Genomic DNA, 21,743 nt, shown 5'->3' with positions numbered 1-21,743 from the left:
CTATGTTCCAATACCTCAGGTTTCTTCAATAGACTGCAGAGTTCCAATCCCTTACATTCCAGGCATCTCAGAACCGATAGGCAGAATTCTGAAAAGGTATCATCTGATTCCCACGTATATTCCTATCAACAAAATATCTTCTTTATTGCCATCTACAAAAGATAAACTGTCACCCTATCCTTGGCTGGCATTTACCAAATACCATGTGAATGCAATGTATCTTATTTTGGACAAACAGGCCGTTCCGTGGAAAAAAGAATTAAGGAACATCAATATTATATTGAATACATGAAACCTCATAATCTGGTCTTGCAGAACACAGCATTGACACTACTCATAATATCCAGTGGGATAAAGCTCTTCTTCATAGATGCAGGTTCAAACATGAACACCTTTTTAAAGAAAGTTGTGAAGCTATTTTACATTGGCTGAATTTAAATTGAAATGACTGTCTCTCTCAAAACTCTGGGAGACTTTTATTTTATGCAACGAGCGATAAAAATTAATTATCTTTAAAGGATTATTTAATAATTTTTAGTAATTATTCTCCTAGCACGCGGCAACAATTTCATGTGGTGATCCGCCGACTGTTCTGTACTTTGTATTCCATTCTTTTAACTGTTTGTATGACACTGAAGATGTACTGTAAATTTCAGTACGAAATATTTGTACCTTTATTAATTAAAAGTTATTAGCGTGGTCTTTACGTGTTCTATTAATAAATAATAGATAGCTTACAGAACAGTTGCAGAAAATATTCAAGTAGAATGCAATCGGGATTACATATCAGTGCTTGAGATAGAAAAGGCATCAGAAAACTGAAATGCAGAAACACAGCCTGAGTAGATGATATATAACCAGAAATGCTGAAATATGGATAAGTTTTGCAGTTACTACATGCATAATACAGAATGCCTGGTCAAAAAGTTGCATTCCAAATTATCAGAGAAGAGCTCTTTGTTCCCATCCATAAAAAGGAAATGTGAGAATTAAAGGAAGTTCACTCCTGTGTTCCTGGTAAAATTTATGCAAGCATACTTGAGAAGATGCAAAGAATTGTGGTACATAAACCTGGCTTAGAGAAAATATGGGTAGTCAGGATCATGTTTTTCACTTTAAAACTAATTGTTGAAAAATCATGGGAATATAACAAGGGTCTGTACCTGAGCTTTGTATCCTTTTTCTTTAGTCTTAAATGGTTATCAGTATTCATTTCAATAAAATTATGGAGACTACGACTGTGTTAGGAATAATTAATTTAATTTCCCAACGTTTTGACCTTCATATTAAGGTCGTCATCTCTGTGTGTGCATACACACACACACACACACGAGGGTGGTTTGAAAAGTTCTCGACTAACAATGAAAAAAGGAATTTATAATGTCAAAATTATTTTTATTTTTCAACATAATCTCCCTTAAGACTAATACATTTATTCCAGTGATGCTTCAGCACCATTATCCCATCCCTGTAGTGGTTCTCAGTAAGATCTACAAAATACCCCTCTACAGCTGCAATCACCTCTTGATTCGAAGAAAAATGCTGACCAGCAAGGAAGTTTTAGTTTTGGGAACAGATAGAAGTCAGAGGGTGCCAAATCTGGGGAATACGTTGAATGTTCCAGCAATTCATAGTGCAGATCCCTTACTTTTCCCATTGCCAAAACACTTTTGTGGGCAGGTGCATTGTCCTGATGAAAGATGATTTTTTCCCTTCTGCAAAATGTCTTTTCTCACAAATTTTTTTTGTCTAGTCTGCTTAAAAGATAAGAATAATATTCCCCAGTTGTTTTACTTTTTTAAAGATAATTAATAAACAAAATGCCTTTAGCATCCCAAAACACCGATGCCATGACCTTTACTTCTGATGGAACCGACCACGTCTTCTTTGGCTCTGAACAACCAGCTTCTGTCCACTGTTTTGACTGTTGTTTGGATTCTGGTGTGTTATGGTGAATCCAAGTCTCATCCATAGTAATAAATCAATGTACAAAATCAGTTATATTCTTGTTAAAAACGCTGCAAGCGCTGTTCAGAGATTTTCATGCGAATGTGTTTTTGATCTGCTCTGAGCAAGCGCGGCACCCATCTTGCACAAAGCTTATTCATATGCAAGTCTTCATGCAAAATATATCCTATACATTCTTTTGAAATGCCTATAGTCTCAGCAATTTCATGCACTTTGACTCGCCGGTCATCAAATACCATAATGTGCACTTGATCAATGATTTCTGGTGTTGTTACACTTTTTGGATGTCCTTCACATGGATCATCTTCAAGGCTGGTATGGCCACGTTTAAACTCGGCAGCCCATTTTTTAATTGTCAGAAACAAAGGAGAAGAGTGCCCATAAACTTTTATGAACTTCGAATGAATTTCTTTGGGCGTTAAACCTTCTTGTACAAAGAATTTTATAACTTCACGATACTTAATTTTATCAATTTCAAGGGTTATCCATACAGACAACTGTAAAAAGCAAACTACTTCATAGAATGACTTGCAATTTCACATGGATACTTATGACAGATGTACCAACTTAGAAAAAAAAAATATTGCTGATAGTCTTTCCATGTATGGTGAGAACTTTTCAGACCACCCTCATATATACAAAAACAAGCTATATTACATTTGAAACATTATGCCAAAGTGACAATGATTTGTTCAAGTGGAAACTGACTTCTAGTGGGGGGGAAAAAAACTCCATCAAATCTCCATATCATGAGAGAAATTCATATAGATAATATTAATACAGCAAAAGTCATGGCCTAATCCATAGTTTATCATGAGTGTTGTTATATTCGAGTTAAGATCCTAGATTACTTACAGTCCTAGTTATAATTAACTCAGACCAAAAGATTTTCTGGGTAGAATATGTACCATCCATATTCTTTGAATTTCACAGGCCTCCATAAATTTACGCTCATACCACATTTTCGTGTGATGTAAACTACAGGTACCTTTCCAGTCAATTCTTTGTAGAGTATTCAGAGCATGATCAGAAAGGTCAGATTTACCATAACTGTGAAATCTGCCATTAAAAGGAAAAAAAGAGATTCCTATCCGAAAAAAGGAACTTTTTTCGGATAGGAATCTCTAAAAGCAAGTCAGGACATCGCAATCACTAGAGCCGATAAAAAGGTAGTGCCACAGTTATTTTAAACTGAAAAACTTACCTGGAAAAAATGAATCAATTAGTCTCAAACAACAAAACCCATAAACTTGTGAACTATAACCCAACTAATCTGATTAAAAAGAAAACAGAAGAACTACTTAAATCCATCACATCATGGCCCGTGAATATAGTTAAAAACCTACTTCTTCATTATGCTCGTTCCCCGAGAAGTTATAGTTTGCCCAAGATTCACAAACAGAATGTACTGCTGCAGCTAATAACTAAAAAGGTATCAACAGCCCCAATTATCATCTAGTCAAGAAACTAGCATCAACACTCAACGAGTTGGTAGGTCAGCCCCATCCTCCTCCTATATTAAAAACACACAACACTTTGTAATCAAAATGAAAGACATCACACTGGAAAAAGTGATTTATTTGTCAGTTTTGACATCTCTGTCCTTTTCACAAGTTGTCCCAATCAATAACACAATTTTTCTTTTAAAGGACAAATTATTTCCCGATTTCACAGTATACTACGTTCTGGCTATTTTGTGTGGCAAAATACTTTTTACCTGCAAAAAGAAGGCACAGCCATGGGCTTAATGTTATCTCCACAATTGCTAACTTTTATATGAAAGCTTTTGAGCAATGTGCTCTAGATTCCTATACTTTAAAACCCAAAGTCTGGCTTAGATACATCGACAATATTTTCATTATCTGGTCCCATGGCAACCAGACATTAGACGCTTTCCTCCTAAACAACAAGAATGCATACAATTTACAATTGAAATCCAGAACACTTCCTTTTCTAGATACACTTGTCACAAGTCATCCTTCCGGCAGTCTTTCCTTCACTGTTTACCATAAGCTTACACATACTGGCCAATATATACACAAACTTTTATCACCACCCAACACAAAAACTAGATGTCATTCACACACTAAAAAACAGGACTTTGAAGATTTGCTCCAGTGAACAAGCACTTAAACACGAATTAAAAGTTATCACCAATACTTTCCTGAAAAATGGCAACACCAAAAATACTATCAACAAAATTCTTCACAAGACTCTACTTAAAAATTAAAAAACTGGATTACAATAAAATTATAGCCATTCCATACATTATAAGAAATATCATTATAAGAGATATCACAGAATTTATTATACAATGAAGCCTGTGGAGAATTCATGACTAAACAAACACACATAATAACCACAGTAATAAGTTATAATAAGTAAATATTTCATCCTAAGTATCTTAGGACTTCATCAGTACAGTTAATTCAAACAGTACTAGGACATACAGTAGCGTGTGCAGTATGTGTGCAGTAGCGTGTTATAGAATTAAATTAAAATATAACTGGAGGGAAAAAGAAAAAAAAAAACACATTAAAATAAGATAACATATAAAAAAATTATTTTACACAATTTTGTATGACAATTTCCCATACTTTAGGAATAGCAAGAACGTCATCACGGTTTAGATTTGGTCTGTGACAAAACAGACCAAATCTAAACCATAATGACATTCTTGCTATTCCTAAAGTATGGGAAATCAAAAATACAGCCATACTAAATGGATACACTCTTACAACTCAAAAAATCATCAGTTACTTCCCCACACATCAACCTAAACAAGAACAAGCCCATAAGATTCTCATATCTTATGTCAAAAGGTATCTCTGAATGCCTTTCAAAAATTACGACGAAATACAAACCTGCCACTACCTACCAACTTATTCCATCAACCAGATCTATAACTTGTTACCTTCTCCTAAAGACAAACTCTCACCTCTGATGCTACAATGTACAAGGTTCCATGCTCCTGTAAATTGTCTTACTATGGACAGACAGGTAGATCTGTTCATAAACGCATTTTGGAACATCAAGACCATATCCGTCTTATCAAACTGCAGAAATCTGGCCTCGCTCAACAGGGAGTTGAAAACCCAAACCATAGGATCCAATGGGAAACGACCAAACTTTTACATAGATCTTTATTTAAACATGAACGTTTATATAAAGTGCTGAAGCCCTACTTCACAGACCAAATCTAAACCGTAATGACGTTCTTGCTATTCCTAAAGTAGGGAAAATTGTCATAAAAATTGTGTAAAATAATTTTTTTATATATGTTATCTTATTTTAATGTAATTTTTTTTCCTCCAGTTATATTTTAATTTAATAACACGCTACTGCACGCATATTGGGATTCCATTGTAGCCATGCACCCTAATTGTGTTATTCCTAGTACTGTTTGAATTAACTGTACTGACGATGTTCTAAGATACTTAGGATGAAATATTTACTTATTAAAACTTATTACTGTGGTTATTACGTGTGTTTGTTTAGTCAGAATACTACAGAAATAATACAACCTTATTGCCAACTTTAAACCTCCTGCAAAATTAAAGAACTTATTCAACTCATTCAAGGATCCACTTCCTCTGCTGATCCACCCTAGAGTATGCAGTATTCACTGTACCTGTAATTTGCCCTGTATAGGTGAAACAGGACATAGAGTTCCTATCCATGTTGGAAGTTTACTTTTTGGCAATTTGTATAAGTAAATACGACCTCTCCATTGCTTCTGCCTTGGTATCACTATTTCTGGGCCTGCCTCCCACTGACAAGACCTCAATAAAGGTCAAAACCAGTCTGGGTAGTGGCCCTTCCCTTAATGCATAGCATCACACATGTCCGCAAGGAGATGTGCTTTGCATTTTGGGAGATACTGAGACAAGGAGTGATGAGAGTTTGGTCCACCTTTGCTATGAGTTGCCTCAGTCCTGAACTACTTCAGCCACAAACTTTGTTTGCCTACACTTGGGTAAAGGATTAAACTAAATTTATTATAATTTTTATCCAAAAAGAGGAGCATAAATGGCACGTCAAATTTAACATGGTAATTCTGGCCTTTCTGATCTTTCCCTGAATACTCTACATAGAACTGACTGGAAAGGCACCTGTAGTTTACATCAAACCAAATGGTATGATGCAAACTAAACGTGGTATGAGCACAAATTTAAAGAGGCCTGTGAAATTCATATCAACCACCGTAATCGTAACAATAATGGTGGTCTAAAAACCACAAGAATATGGATGGCACATATTCTACCCACATAAACTTTGGTCTAAGAGTTATTTATAATTAGGACTAAGTAATCTAACATGCTTACTAACATAACAATATTCATGTTAGATTATGGATTAGACAACCACTTTTGCTGTATTAAATCTTTCTATATGAATTTGTTCTCTGATGTTATAAATAAAATATAGCTTAAATGTAGTTTTTTTTCCCACTAGAGATCAGGCCATTTTGGTTGATCAAATCATTGTCACTTTGGCCTACTGTTTGAAATGTAATATAGCTAGTATGTGTACTGCAGATGATGACCTTCATATGAAGGTAGAAACGCTGGGAAATTAAAGTACTGTATTTTTCCGTGTATAAGACGAACCCTACTTTTTTGAACCCAAAATTAAGGGGTGATTAAGGGTCAAAGCTGTATAACTGAGAGGAGACCACCACATAGCCTTTAAAGGAATGCGGAGAACCGACCAGGGCTTCTGACCTAATGTCCAATCTCACCTTCTCGTGGTGCACCCTGTTGGGTATCTACTTGGATACTGAACGAACGAGGATGGGCTGGCAATTTGGGGATTTAACCGACCAAATTGTATTCTTATTGGTTAAACCAAAATAAAAAATGACGGTACAACATGACAAAATTTCATGCCGGCTGGGGCGTCGCCCGGTTAAACAAGGCCCCCCGTTGTTTTCGCCAGGGAACCAGAGCGAACAGCGAAAAGTCAGCTACTGGAACAAATCTGAAAACAAACCCCAACTCAACATCAGCAGAGTTAAAGATCGGTACTATCAACGTAAGAAGCCTGAATGGCAAAGAAATGGAGCTAGCTGAGGAATTAGATAAGTACCAGATCGACATAATAGGGATGACTGAAACAAAAAAGACAAAAACTGGTGAGATCTTTCTGAGCAATAAATACAAAATGTTATATTCAGGCAATGACAATCCAGGAAAAGGAGGAGTAGCCATAGTATTCAACACAAAATACGAGGCTAATCTTCTTGAATGGCAGTCGGTCTCAAGTAGAGTAATGTGGACAAATATGAGAATGGGGAACTGGACAATGAGACTTATTTGTGCCTATGGTCCCACAGAAGGTTCTACTAAGGTAGAAGTGGAGGAATTTTTTGACGCTCTAGAAAAAGCAACTGACACAATGAAAAAGGAAAAGTTGGTCCTTGTTGGGGATCTAAATAGCAGAGTAGGAAATGATTGTGAGACATACAAAAATATTTTGGGAAAATTTGGAGAAAAGAGCAAAGCTAATAATAATGGCAAATATCTGTTGGATTTCTGCTCAGGACATGGACTGGTTATTACTAACACCATGTTCCAACATAAAAATGTGCACAAATTCACATGGAGAGAAGAGGCTAGGAATAAGAAAAGTCTCATTGACTATGTTATTGTTGATAGTGATGTTTTCTCCCTGGTGCAGGACACCAGAGTGTACAGAGGATTTGAAATTGGAAGTGATCACTATTTAGTCTTGAGCAGGATAAAATTGAATTTCATATTGAAAAGAATAACATGTAAGAAAGTTTTAAAGCGAATAAAAGTTGAGCAGCTCTCAGATGTTAACTGTAGACTAAAATACAGAAAGATTATTGAAAAGAAAATGAAAGAGTTTGAGAACAGGAATCAAACCTTGGAGATTCAGTGGCAAACTCTGAAGAAAACATTGATTGATTCTGCCAGAGAGGCAAGTGGTGAGGTTGTGTGCAAGGATAAAAAAATCAGAACTCCCTGGTGGACATAGGAAGTTAAAGAGGCAGTGAAGGAAAAGAAGAAAGCATATCAAAAGTTCCTGGCAAATAAGTCAGCTTTTATTCTTACAGAATACAGAGACAAATGTAAGAAAGCTAAACAGTGTGTAAAACTAGCTAAACAAAAGTCATGGGAGGACTTTGGCAAGAATATAGAAAATAAATATCAAGAAGGTGGCAAAATATTCTGGAGGTTGTTGAAGAAGCTTAGGAATGGAGGAAAGAGTGCTGTAAAAGGAGTTAGAGATGATAAAGGTAACATGAAAACAGGAGAAAAAGATATCCTTGACGTATGGAGTAATTACTTTGAAAAACTGCTAAATGAAACAAGCAATGATGACAGCACAGTGATAAAAAACACAGACCAGGCATGCAGTCAGGGATACATATCCATATTTGAAGTAGAAAAAGCCATCAAAGACTTGAAATGTGGAACGGTAGCAGGAGTAGATGATATTCGACCAGAAATGCTGAAGTATGGTGGTATAAAAGTCTTACAGTGGCTGCACTGCATAGTTCAGAAAGCCTGGACGGAGAGACGAATTCCCGATGATTGGAGTAGAGCTCTCATAGTACCCATATATAAAAAGGGAAATAAAACTGAATGTGAGAATTACAGAGGTATTTCCCTAGTGAGTGTTCCTGGCAAGATCTATGCAAGTATACTTGAGAAACAGTTGAGAAGAATTGTGGAAGAAAAGCTTGGTGAAGAACAAGCTGGATTCAGGCCAAATAGAGGCTGTCAGGATCAGATCTTCACTTTACGAGAAATAGTCGAGAAAGCATGGGAATATAACAAAGATCTGTATTTAAGTTTTGTCGATTTGGAAAAGGCATATGACAAGGTGCCAAGAGAGAAGCTATTCGATACGCTACAGTTATATGGTGTCAATGGGGCATTATATCAAGCAATACTTAGTCTTTATTTGAGTTGTAAGTCAGCAGTTAGAATTGAAGGAAGTACAGGAAGATGGTTTAATGTTAAATCTGGTGTGAGACAAGGATGTACATTATCCCCTCTGTTATTCATTATCTATATGGATCACATTATGAAGGAAAGTGGTATTAAACCTGATATCAAAATTGGAGATGTTAATGTCAGCTCTTTGCTTTATGCGGATGATGTTATACTTCTAAATAAATCCGCTACAAGTCTGCAAGATTCTCTGACTAAATTGAATAGCTGTTGTAATAGATATGGTATGAAGGTCAGCAATAAAAAGACAAAGACAATGAAAATAGGCAGAATCATTGAAAATGTCAACTGTGTTGTGAATGGAGAACCTGTGGAACAAGTAAAACATTTCAGCTACTTAGGCACAATTTTTACTGAAGATGGTAAATTAAATATAGAAATAGACAACAGAATCAGCAAAGCTGGTATGGTGGGAAGTCAATTGAATAAATTCATATGGAATAAGAGAGAAATTAGTCGGAACACTAAATTAGCTGTATACAAGACAGTGCTCAAACCAGTTTTAACTTATGGATCTGAGAGCTGGGTCAGAAGTAAAACACTTGACCAAAGACTAGAGACCGCAGATATGAGAGTCCTGAGAAAGATTAGAGGCGTGAACAGATGGCATCAATGGCAGCATCATATTAAAAATGAGGATATTAGGAAAGAACTTGACATTGTCAGTATCCAGGAATGCATTAGCAGAGCTAATCTCAGGTGGTATGGTCACTTAAATAGAATGGGTGAGGAAAGATTAGCAAAACAAGTGTTCTCTGCCAGGTTGGCAAGAAAACGACCCAGAGGAAGACCAAGATATAGGTGGATTGATATGGTACAAAGTGCCTTAGACGATAGAAATATAAGATCTGATAATGTTGGAGTCTTAGACTGACTTGGAGTAAAATCGTAGATAGGAAGTTAGTAATGATGTAATTATTTCATGTAGTACTGTCATATCCTGTACACCCCTTGAGGAGTACATGGCAGGAATTTGATGATGACATTTTAAACATAAAACAGAACACATTTAATATTTTTTAAATATTCCAAGTATATTTACTAATTAGGTAATATTTTTAATATACATACTAAGATACATTTTTAGGGATGCATTTTCCAGGCTAACTTGGTTCGTGTTCTCATGGCCAGCCCTTCTCTCCTCATGAAGTTGAAGCACCATTTTGCCTTTCCTGTGAAATCAATAATGTTCATTTCTCTTGCAAACCATTTTGTCTCATATTGAATAAGCTTGGTTGACACACATATCCCACTCTGGCTCTGCTCCATAATCCAAGTCTTAAGTCTCCGCTCCAAGTTTTGCCATTTTGCTGATTTTCCTCTTAAGGCCCTCTTCTTTTTTTGGCATCTTGAGTAGTTGTTCTTCCTGTTTTCCTCCACTGTCTAATCATACACTCAGTGGGAGGAGGTCCAAACTCTCTCTCTGAAGCTTTATTTCCATGTTCTTTTGCATAATTGGCGACTTTTAACTTCAATTTTAAAGAATATGACAATCGTTTTTTTATTTTTGGACATTTTTATGGGCTAGTGCTCAAAATATTAATGCATAACTTACCCTGCCAACAAGTTGCAGAAGTATGAATGCTTTCAGAGTTCTGATTGATTTATTCAAAATCAGCCATTAATGACGTCAGTCGACAGAGTTAACAAAGGCTAGTGATTGGCAGAAGCCTGTTCACGGAGACAAGATACTGGCAGTTTTGCCATGGCAACTAAGGTCTTTCAACCAGTTATCTCCCATGTATAAGAACGACCCTCAATTTTTGGTCTAAAAATTTTAGAAAAAAGTATCATCTTATACACGGAAAAATATAGTAATTATTTCTAACATGGTTGTTATCTCCATAATTTTACTGAAATGAATTAGGCTTTGTAGATCTGGAAACAGCATACGATAAGATACCAAGAGAAAAGCTTTTCAAAATACTATTATATGGGGTGAGTGGAACATTATAGAGCAATACGTAGTTTGTAATTAAGTTGTAATTCAGCAGTTAGAATTGAATGAAGCACAGGAAATTTTTTTCATGTCTCAGGTGTAAGCCAAGTATGCACACCTACTTCAATTTTGATACATTTAATATGGATCACATTTTGAAAGAAAGTGGCACTAATAGTGATTCTGGTAATAATATTTTATGACGAATTCTTCCTCTCACGTCTTGATTTTTAGAAGAATTTAATACACTTTCTTTCCCACCACTGCCTCTAACTTCTATCCACCCTGGTGTTCTATTTTTCTATCCTTACAAATGACTTCACCAAAAAAAAGAAGTCTTACCGACATAGTTAATAAGACTTTTTCATGTGTCTTCTCTCCATGTGAATTTAAATATCATTTATGTTCAAACATGGTATTAATTATGCTAGTCTTGAACAGAAATCCAGCAGGCTCTTACCATTGTTATTAATTTTTTGTCTCCAACAAGGACTAGTTTTTCCATTTTACCTGCTTTCTCTAATGATAAAAAAATTTCTTCACTTCTTCCTTAGAAGTTTCTGCAAGATACTAGGCACAAATAAGTTTCATTGCCCAATTCCCTATTTTGATATTTGGTAACATCATTATGTGAAACTGTCTGCCATCAAGAAGCTTATCTTCATGTTTGGTATTGAATGCTATTGCTTCCTTCCTTTCCCTGAACACTATTGCCCAAATATAACATCATATGTTAATTATTTAGCAGGATCTTGCCAGTTTTGGTCTTTATCTCATTAACACCAATTATGTTCATGTGATACTTCTTCAATTCTGCCATTCAGTTTCCTTTCCTCTCATACTGCATATGTTGATTGTTCCCATCTTGAATTCTTTTGACAGTGTACAACAAAAGCAATGAAGCAGCAAACACAAATGGACTCCCCAACTTACATAACCAGAATTTTACAAGTTAGATTCAATCCAAGCACTTATTAATCACACCCCCATCCTAAATGTTTACAGTACATACAAGGTGTTCGGGATAAATTTGACATATTTATAATTAATTATATTTTTCCGTAAGTTACATGTATTAACACACACTTCTCTTCATTTAAAAGTTTGGACCCTTCTTCATTCATATACAAGATGTCAGAAAGGATGGATAGCTGGAACCCACCTGAATCATGGAAGAGAATAACTTGTATCATGATGATTCGTGCCCGCCATCAAAATAAGGATATTACGACTGCTGCCCAATGCTCCCTGAATACAGTAAAAACAATCAGGCATGAACTAGAGACTTGCAATGGTCACTACGAGGATGTAGCAAGAAGAAAGATCCCTAGCAGACGATCTGATTGCGTTCGTACAGCAGAATTCCTCGCAAATCTGCAGGAACAGGTGTTGAAGAACCCTGGCATTGGAATTCGGGCTTTGTTCGTGGAGTTGCTAACTGTAGTCAAGCCCTGGATAACAAGGGTAGCCAATGGTAGGCCGTATGTATGGCAGCAGGATTCGGCCCCTTGCCACACCTCTGGGAAAAGTCAAAAATGGTTGTCTGAAAATTTCTACGACTTCACCAGTCCAAATGTTTGGCCTCCAAACTCCCCAGACCTTAACCCCATGGATTATTTTGTATGGGGCGCAGTTGAAAAAGACACCAATCGCACTTCCAGTAATACAAAAGCCCAGTTAATGGATAAAATTAAAACAGTTTTTGCGGCCCTTCCCAGGGAGACTGTAGCATCAGCTTGTTCGAGGTTCCGAAGCAGAATTGAAGCAGTGATCGATGCTAATGGTGGTTATTTTGAGTAAATCTTGTTGATAGTATTGTAATTAACTCTGCCTGTAATGTTTTTTTGTCAATTCATTAAATTTAATAGATACAAAGAAGATTTTCTTTTTCCTTACGAAACTGTCAAATTTATCCCGAACACCCTGTATATATATATCAATATGTTTTAAAGGTTATTTTTCTTAGTTTCATTCATTCTCAAGGATGAATATTCTGATTTGCATGTATTCAAGGATGAATACATGCAAATCAAATGATGAAACAGAAAATTATAAAAATGCTTAATTCTGGCATTTGCTCATCCTTATAAAATTATCAGGGGATGACTAAACAAGGACTTCTTTCTTGATAAAGCATCATCTATTTCTCTTTGGACTTCTACAAATCACGAGGATTTAGGATTCACATCTTTTTCCAATTATACAATTTCTCCTGAAATTTCGCAGAACATAATTAATCTCTTTCCTCATGTTTCAACATGACATCAGAATACTTCTGATGATCAATTTCCTGATATATATATACATCTTCAAAAGGTGTCCAAGGTTATTATGACAGCTTACATTTTAATTAAAGTTTTAAAGTATTAAAGTTTACATTTTAATTAATCTCCTATCAAAAAATTTCCTCCAAATAAACCTATTACTTGTAAACACTTCAATGTTGTTATATCTAACATTTCGTGCTTCTAAGGCACTTCTGACTGAATTAGGCAACCTAGACCTTTGTCTTTCTCTGGGTCTCTTTACGGCTATCTTGTCATCAAACACCTCTTTTGCTAACGTTTCTATTCTATTCAAGTGACCATACCACTTTAGATTAGCTCTGCTGACACATTCCTGAATGGTAATAATGTCAAGTTCCTTTCTAATATCTTTATTTTTAATATGATTCTGCCATTGATGCCATTAGTTCACTCACCTAATTTTTCTCAGAACCCTCATATCAATGGTCAATAGTCTTTGATCAAGTGCTTTATTTCTAACCAAACTCTCAGATCCATAACTTAAAACTTGAACACTGTCTTGTATACTGCTAGTTTGGTATTTTGGCTGATTTCGCTCTTATTCCATATAAATTTATTCAACTGGCTACCCACTATACCAGCTTTGCTTATTCTGTTGTCTATTTTCAAATTTAACCTGCCATCTTCACAAAAAACTGTACCTAAATAAGTGAAATATTTTTTTTTGTTCTATAGGGAAACTTGCACTAATTAGGAGTGCATAAAGCAAAGATTCACAATAGCTGACTCACAACTTAAATATAGACTATGCACTGCTCTGTATAATGAGCATTTACAGTAGTGTTTTGAAAAGTTTTTCTCTGAGCACCTTGTCGTATGGCTTTTCCAGATTTACAAAACTCAAGTACAGATCCTCATCATATTCCTGTGATTTCTCAACTATATGTCGTAAAGTAAAAATCTGATCTCAGCTTCTATTTGGCCTGAACCATGCTTGTTCTTCTACAAGTTTCTTTTCTACAATCTTTCTCAATCTCTTTTCATACTTGCATAAATCTTACCTGAACCACTTAATAGAGAAATTCCTCTATAATTCTCAACTCAGCTTTATTTTCTTTTTTTTTTAATTATAATGGGAACTATGAGAAATCTACTCCAATCATCCGGAATTTGACCTTCTGATCAGACTGTTAAATCTCTATAAAGATTATTTTAATAAAACTAAATTTAACATTTAATAAAACTAAAACAATATATATGCTTTAAATAAAATTACATAAATGCAAAATACTGTATCCAAGGCCTTCTAAAATAAATCTACACTTTAGAGATTTTCTTATCTAAAAATATTAAAATCACCCATTCTCTGACTTATTCTATTACTGGGTTTAACATATACCTAATCACGTCTACCAGACTACACACCTTGTTTTCACAATAACAAAATGTTCATAGTCAGTTTCTTTGTTAGGGTCTTTTCCGAAAATATAAAATTTTCTTCTTCTTTTCCATGGGATCTTTTTTATCTCCCCCTTATATAGCACACAATATTATTCCTCCTGTCTCACTGAAGTATAAATATTTCTTACCTCTTTCAGTTCTACCTATTTGAGACATAATTTACTAATTTTTGTACCAGAGGGAAAAGTTTCTTCTACTACTACTACTTCATAAACAACAGATCTAAGTAGAGCTCTTCATGTTAAACCAATTTACAGAAGCAGATTTCACCAATTGCTCTTTCTATAGAAATCCGGTGTCCTTAAGACAGAAGATGAAATTTTCCATTCAGCATTTCCTTGAACATTCAAATCAGAACATCGACTCCGATATCTTCTTTTATAAACTAAACATTTGTTGACAGTCTCTACTCTTCCAATTTAAAGACTCACAGTTCTACGACTCCTTTTTGGAATCTTCAATTAATATTCTTCCGACTATCACGTAAAACTTAACTTCCTAACAACAAAATTTCTCCAGTCTGCATTCTTAAACTTCCATTAGCTCTCTCGTTTTCCTCATTACCTCGAAACCAAACACACTCTGTCAGCTGTCAATCACTCATGAAACTCATCAGCAGGCATATGCACTTCCTGTAAATGGAAGTTCCGTATGATGGCTGACACATTGTCTCCATTAGCATAATGAGAATGTCTTTTCAAAACACAACACTTGATTTCAAATTACAATAACATAATTGAAAGTAACACAATTATCAAAATCTAGTAAGTATATCCATTTTAAATAGTTTACATTTCATTTTGACAATAATAATATCAATAACAAGCACATCACAAGTGCTGATATACATGTTATGAAAGCAAAACTAATAATAAACTAACAGAGAAATAATTGTAAAAAGATTCATAATTATAAATCATGACTATTTTTACAAGCCCCTCTGAATTATGCAGTAGAGCCAATGTAAATCTTTTATAACTTCATAATTATTGTATCTACTCGAATATAACTCTCACTCTTTCCCCAAAATGAAAGTTAAAAAATAGTGGTGTGAGATATATTGTAGGGAGTTTCAGAAATTCAAGTTTTTTTGTTTTTTTTAGGAAAAAATTAAATTGACATTTATAATCAAATTCTCGCATTCATTTTTAAAAATGAATGCGAGAATTTTTAAGGCATTCATTTTTATAAATGCTTACATTTATAAAAATGAATGCCTTTAAATTTTAATTTGTTATTTATGCAATCAGCCACTCACCTTCATCATGCGATATGTTTGAATTTTAGCAATAATGCTTTTGTAATTAAATTAAAACAAACAGTGTTCATTATTTCTTGTCCTTTTATCATTTTGGAATCATAAGATCGCTATGATTTAAAAAACTGAAAATACTCTCACAATTCCTCTACTGGTTGCTTCCATCTCTATGCATATGATTAGTGCAGTATTAATAAAAAGATAGCATGACTCAACAACAAAGACAAGCTGATGAGTGTTGAGCTGAAATGCTGATTCTCTTCAACCGAATTTGAATATGTCTGAAACTTCCATAACATTCACTACTTCTTACTTAAAGTTTAAAAATTTTTTTCATTTTCACATGCAAAACATTTTAATTTATTTTTTCGTAAAGTAAAATAAGGGGTGTGAGATATAAGCGAAGGCGAGTTATATTCGAGAAAATATCGAAAGCATTTCTAGTCAAATATAATCCACTCCATTATGTTGGAGGTTTAATGGATTTTTTTTACAACACTCAAAAAGAATTAAAATAGAATTTAATACTTCCTATATTTCGTCCTAGTCACTAGGACATCTGCGGGGATTACAAAAACAATTAATGTAACATGCACACAAAAACTTACAATACTAAGCCCAACCACGTGGGTGACATTAAAGTCCTATCTAGGTGGAGCGCCCTCTAAGGGCAGTAGTAGGTGGCCTGGAATGTAAGGTGGGACCTCTGGTGATGAGTGTTTCCCAAATCTTCGGAAGCTTAATGCAACCGTATTTATTAAAATTTGGTTGGTTTCTGAGAGCTGCTGCTGCTTCTAAGAAAAGTCTCTCTTTCTTGAGTTTTCTTGTGAATGTTTCTTGATACATTCACAAACTCTCCCACCACCACCCCTCGCAACAATATGGCATCATTAAAACTCTTACCAAGAGAGCCCACAATCTTTGTTCCAGTGGAACCGCCCTCACTACTGAGCTTAACCACATACACAGAACTTTCCTCTCCAATGGCTACACCGAACACAGTATCAAAAAAAAAATAATCAATTTCTCCCCCATTCCCCGTCCCTCTCGTCAACAAGATTTTAAAAATGCCATCACCATACCCTACATCCGTGGCACTTCGGAAAAAATAGCCAAGATATTAAAAAAGTATAACCTACACACAGCATATAAGCCCTACCGCAAACTTGCTACCCTTATCCGTTCTACGAAAGATCAGCTCCCTCCTCTCTCTCTCTCTGCCTGGAGTTTACAAAGTACCCTGTTCCTGTAAGCTTGCATACTTTGGATAGACAGGCAGATCAGCATCCATCCGCCTGGAGGAACACAAGTTGTACATCATTAAACACAACTATGGCCATTCAGGCTTGACTGACCATGTTTTGGACATCACCCACAGAGTATCATGGAAGAAAACCACCATGCTCCACCACAGCAAATTCAAGAAAGAGAGACTTTTCTTAGAAGCAGCAGCAGCACTCAGAAACCAACCAAATCTTAATAAATACGGTTGCATTAAGCTTCCGAAGATTTGGGAAACACTCATCACCAGAGGTCCCACCTTACATTCCAGGCCACCTACTACCGCCCTTAGAGGGCGCTCCACCTAGATAGGACTTTAGTGTCACCCATGTGGTTGGGCTTAGTATTGTAAGTTTTTGTGTGCATGTTACATTATTAATTGTTTTTGTAATCCCCGTAGATGTCCTAGTGACTAGGACAAAATATAGGAAGTATTAAATTCTATTTTAATTCTTTTTGAGTGTTGTAAAAAATCGATTAAACCTCCAACATAATGTCCTCACAGCACTTAAGCCTCTAGACAAGAAGTATAATCCACTCCAGCTGCTCTTTCACATTTCAAGTTTTTGATGGCTTTTTCTACAAACATTGATATGTATTCCTCTTGAAAATTTTCATGTTACCGTTATTATCTTTGATTCCTTTTATAGTACTCTTTCTGCCATTTCTGAGTTTTTTTCAATAGCCTCCAGAACATTTTGCCACCTTCCTGATATTTATTTTCTATATTCTTACCGAAATCTTCCCATGACTTTTGTTTAGCTACTTTTATACACAGCCGAGTTCTCTTACGTTTTTCTCTATATTCTTTTAGGACATCTGCAGACTTATTTGATAAGAACTTGGATTGCTTAAAAGTCAAAGCCAAATAACTAGGAGGAAACTTCCACATTTCTGTTCAGGAATGCAGAGAACCGAATGAAGCTTCTGATCTAAACGTCCAATCCCCACCTTCACATGGTGGGCTCTGTTAGAAGGTATCTATTGGCCACTGAACAAATGAAGATGGGCTGACAATCTGGGACTTAGCCAATCAAATTGTTGGCTAAGTCCCAGATTGTCTAATTTTCATCTCTAAATCAATTTAGGTGCAAATACACATGGGTTTACTTTTTCCACTTTTCCAGTCATGATTTTTTCTCTAACAGAGTAAAAGCACTTAAATTTATTGAAGTGTATGAATACAAATACATAGCACATCAGTGCTCAACAGCAGAAAAGCCTAACTGTGGAAGGCATGCAGGCACTATGTACATACATGCGCATAGCTTGTAATTATAACTTGAAATTTTTTCCATACCCTTTTCAGGGTAATATGCATAACTTGTTACTTTTCCAGTCATGATTTTTTTCTCTAACAGAGTAAAAGCACTTAAAGTTATTGAAGTGTGTGAATACAAATACATAGCACATTAGTGCTCAACAGCAGAAAAGCCTAACTGTGGAAGGCATGCAGGCACCATGTACATACATGCACATAGCTTGTAATTATAACTTGAAATTTTTTTTCATACCCTTTTCAGTATAATATGCATAACTCCAAATTCAAGTAAATCAGGATTTACCTGTATTTTAGGTTATAGTTTACTTTATTATATTTGTAAATGGCAACACTGACTGAACTACCGATTTCAATATTAATATCAATCGTGACTGATGTTTCTATTTACATTTATAAATACAAACTATTTTTTTAAAAAATATTGGGACTCTAGACATTCAGCTAATTACTTCTTGATCATGTGATTTTTTTTTAATTAATGAGGTGTTGTGATAGTCTGGATTATGCACCTTAGTGCTAAATCAAATAATTATTTCTGTTCCATTTCATATGTGGATATACACTCAAGTGATGACAGTGATATGAAGATTGAAACATCAAGACAATTTTAATATTAAAGATAACATTACCGTTATGTTACTTCAAACTCAAGCATAAATTAAAGTTGCCAAGAAAACAAAGTATCAGTGTGAGTAAGGCCTTAATAAAGATTGAAATCAGTTCTGGGTATCCCATAATATACAGCATTATAGACATCCAGGGGGGGGGGTGCTTTGCATTGCAGGATACTAGGTCAACTGATGTGAAGCCATTATATACAAGTAGCCTAGTCGTCATGATACTTCACACAAACTGTTTTTATTTGGATAAAGGATTAAACAATACAATTTTTTGGCAACTTTAATTTATATTAAAACCATGTGGGAAAAATCTTTCAAAAACTTCAGTATAAAGTTAGAAATAAAAAAGAATAACAAAATACTCTTATAATATGAAGAAAGGATTTTACTAGATTAATTTGTATTTGGAAGATGAATGGGATAGAATATCAGATGACTGTGTGTGTGCGCGTGCATACACATACACACACAGTCTCTCACACACACACACACAACGAGATAGAGAGAATGATTTTAAGGTGTAGTCAACAGGCATAGCAAATAGTTGTGTTTTCTAAAGTTCTAGAGTTATTTCTGGCAGTAGTAATAATATACACAGTACATCTATAGATCATATCTTACCTGTTACTACAGTTAAATTAGCTCTTAGAGATTTTATTGTTTCTCTGGCTTTTCGTAGTTCAAACTCTAATACTGGAAAAACATGAAAAAAAAATTAAAATGTTGACTTTTCCTATAAGATCTTAGCAATTAAATTTTAACATTAAAAAAGCAAATAAATTATTTTTTTTTAGGAGACAAAAATATTTTAACTATAGATTCTACCATATAGTGGGAACATTAATCAAACATCCTAACATAGTGATATTGTCTCATTACTCCATTTTATGCATTATCATCATCATCAGGAACCCCATCCACTAGAGGTTGATCAACTTATGGTACACTAAGACTGTGGATGGGCAAGAAGAAAGTTGTTCACATTTATCTTGAAAAGCTGTGGATTGTATTCCTTGGGGAAATCCATAAGACAGCAGACTGTTTCTAGAAGGCAGTAGTGGAAGGGATGAAACAAAGAAGAAATCTGTTCTGCGAGTTTGGGGATTCATTGTGGGGGAGTGTTGGTTAGTTACTGCACACGTTTGAACTGATTTGACAGAATGGGGGGGGGGTATTATTGATGCTAATTCTAACGAACTATAGCCATAGAAGTATTTGTAGAAGATGCAAGCAGCAGAAACTGAAAACCTATGTGAAAGTGAGTGAAGTGTATCATTGAGTGATCATGGATTGGTCTGACTTCCCTTTTCTGTACAGAGTCCAGTATCTTTAGGAGGCACCATCCCAGATATGGGAGCAATATTCAATGGTCAGATGGATTTGTGATTTGTATAAAGTTAATTGATTGAGTTAAAGTAACACTTTGAATGGAAAAGAACACTTAATTTTCTGGAGGCAGAGAAGGTAATATTTGTAATATGTTTGTGCTAAGAAAAATTTGAGGTTAGTATTATCCCAAGAAGATAAATCTCATCATGCTAGGGATTTCACAAATAACCACTAAAAGCAAAACGGCATCTGGAAAATTTCTTATCTGAAGCTAAATAGCATTAGACATAGTGCAATGCAAATCATCTTTAATGGAAGCACATAATGTGCAAAAGGTGACTATAAATTTGTGAACTGTGCTAAAGGAAGTGAATGATATTTGTGATCTGTGGGCAGTAGTCATGAAGTTCAGAGGATACAGTGACAAACAAGGAGATGGCTATACCATTGTACAAGGCACTGTTCTGAGTACATGCAGATGATAATGTGCACAGTTAGTCACATGGTTTCTACTGTGATACAGGAACTCTGGAAATGGATCAGAGTCTAAAACAATATCAGGATTCTAAAATGTTGATTACAGGAGGGTGAGGAATGCACACTACAGAGTTTAGTAGATTGGCAGAAAAATAAGTGATCTGATAGGCATGTTTGAGTTAGTGTGGGAATTTTTACAAGATAAGGAACTATAATTACATAGAGGATGAGAAAAGGGAAAATAAGCAGCCATCCCTAAATGACGTTGGATCCTGGTGTAATGAGGAGTAAAATTTTTTTGCAAGGAAAAGTGGTTGGTCAGTTAGTATACGATGAAATAATGATGAGGCCCATATAGACAGGTGCAGTACTATCTTATGAAACCAATATAAAGATATTGGTTGCAATGTATTTTTGTTGATAAACTGCATATATTCACCAGTTTCTCTTCTCTGGAAATCTGTGCTCCCAGAGAAGATTTCCAAATAAGCAGAAAGAAAATTTTGAGCTAATCATGTGTCTTTAACAACATAGTAAGAAACAAATTCCATTCATATAGAAATATGAAAGGAAATTTTGGTGATATGGGGAGGGATAATTACAATAGAAAATACCTAAATTTCTACTCGGAACACAACAGACATACGTTCTAAAAATTCACAAGAAGAGAACAAACCCTCGTCATCATCATAAAATTCCTGACTTGTACCCTCAAAGGGGTACAAGTCAGGAATTCTAACTCAATCTCAACAATTTTCCTCCAAATCAATCTGTTATCTATAAAAAATTAATAACAGAAAACTCACACACAAAGATTATTTAATACTATAATTTTCACCTGTGTGTCATAAGCATCTTCAGTACATATTAAGCTCAAATTAAACAATAACTGACAATTC

General features: G+C 35.0%; 1 protein-coding gene across 1 annotated transcript in view; it reads right to left on the bottom strand.

Moving 5' to 3' along the window:
• The window catches only part of LOC150097072 (RAB11-binding protein RELCH homolog), a 445,830-nt gene that overhangs the window by 392,856 nt on the left and 31,231 nt on the right, over window positions 1–21,743 (bottom strand). The window contains exon 3 of the mRNA XM_090408119.1: window positions 19,660–19,731. Within this exon, the coding sequence (XP_090264245.1) occupies window positions 19,660–19,731 (72 nt within the window). The remainder of the gene's footprint in view (window positions 1–19,659; window positions 19,732–21,743) is intronic.

The sequence above is a fragment of the Typopeltis vanoorti genome, chromosome 18 (assembly GCF_054136105.1).
Source record: "Typopeltis vanoorti isolate ZY-2024b chromosome 18, IOZ_Tvanoo_1.0, whole genome shotgun sequence".
Lineage (NCBI taxonomy): Eukaryota > Metazoa > Arthropoda > Arachnida > Uropygi > Thelyphonidae > Typopeltis > Typopeltis vanoorti.
Note: the sequence above shows the minus strand (reverse complement) of the source record. Positions and strands in the feature narration are given on the sequence as shown.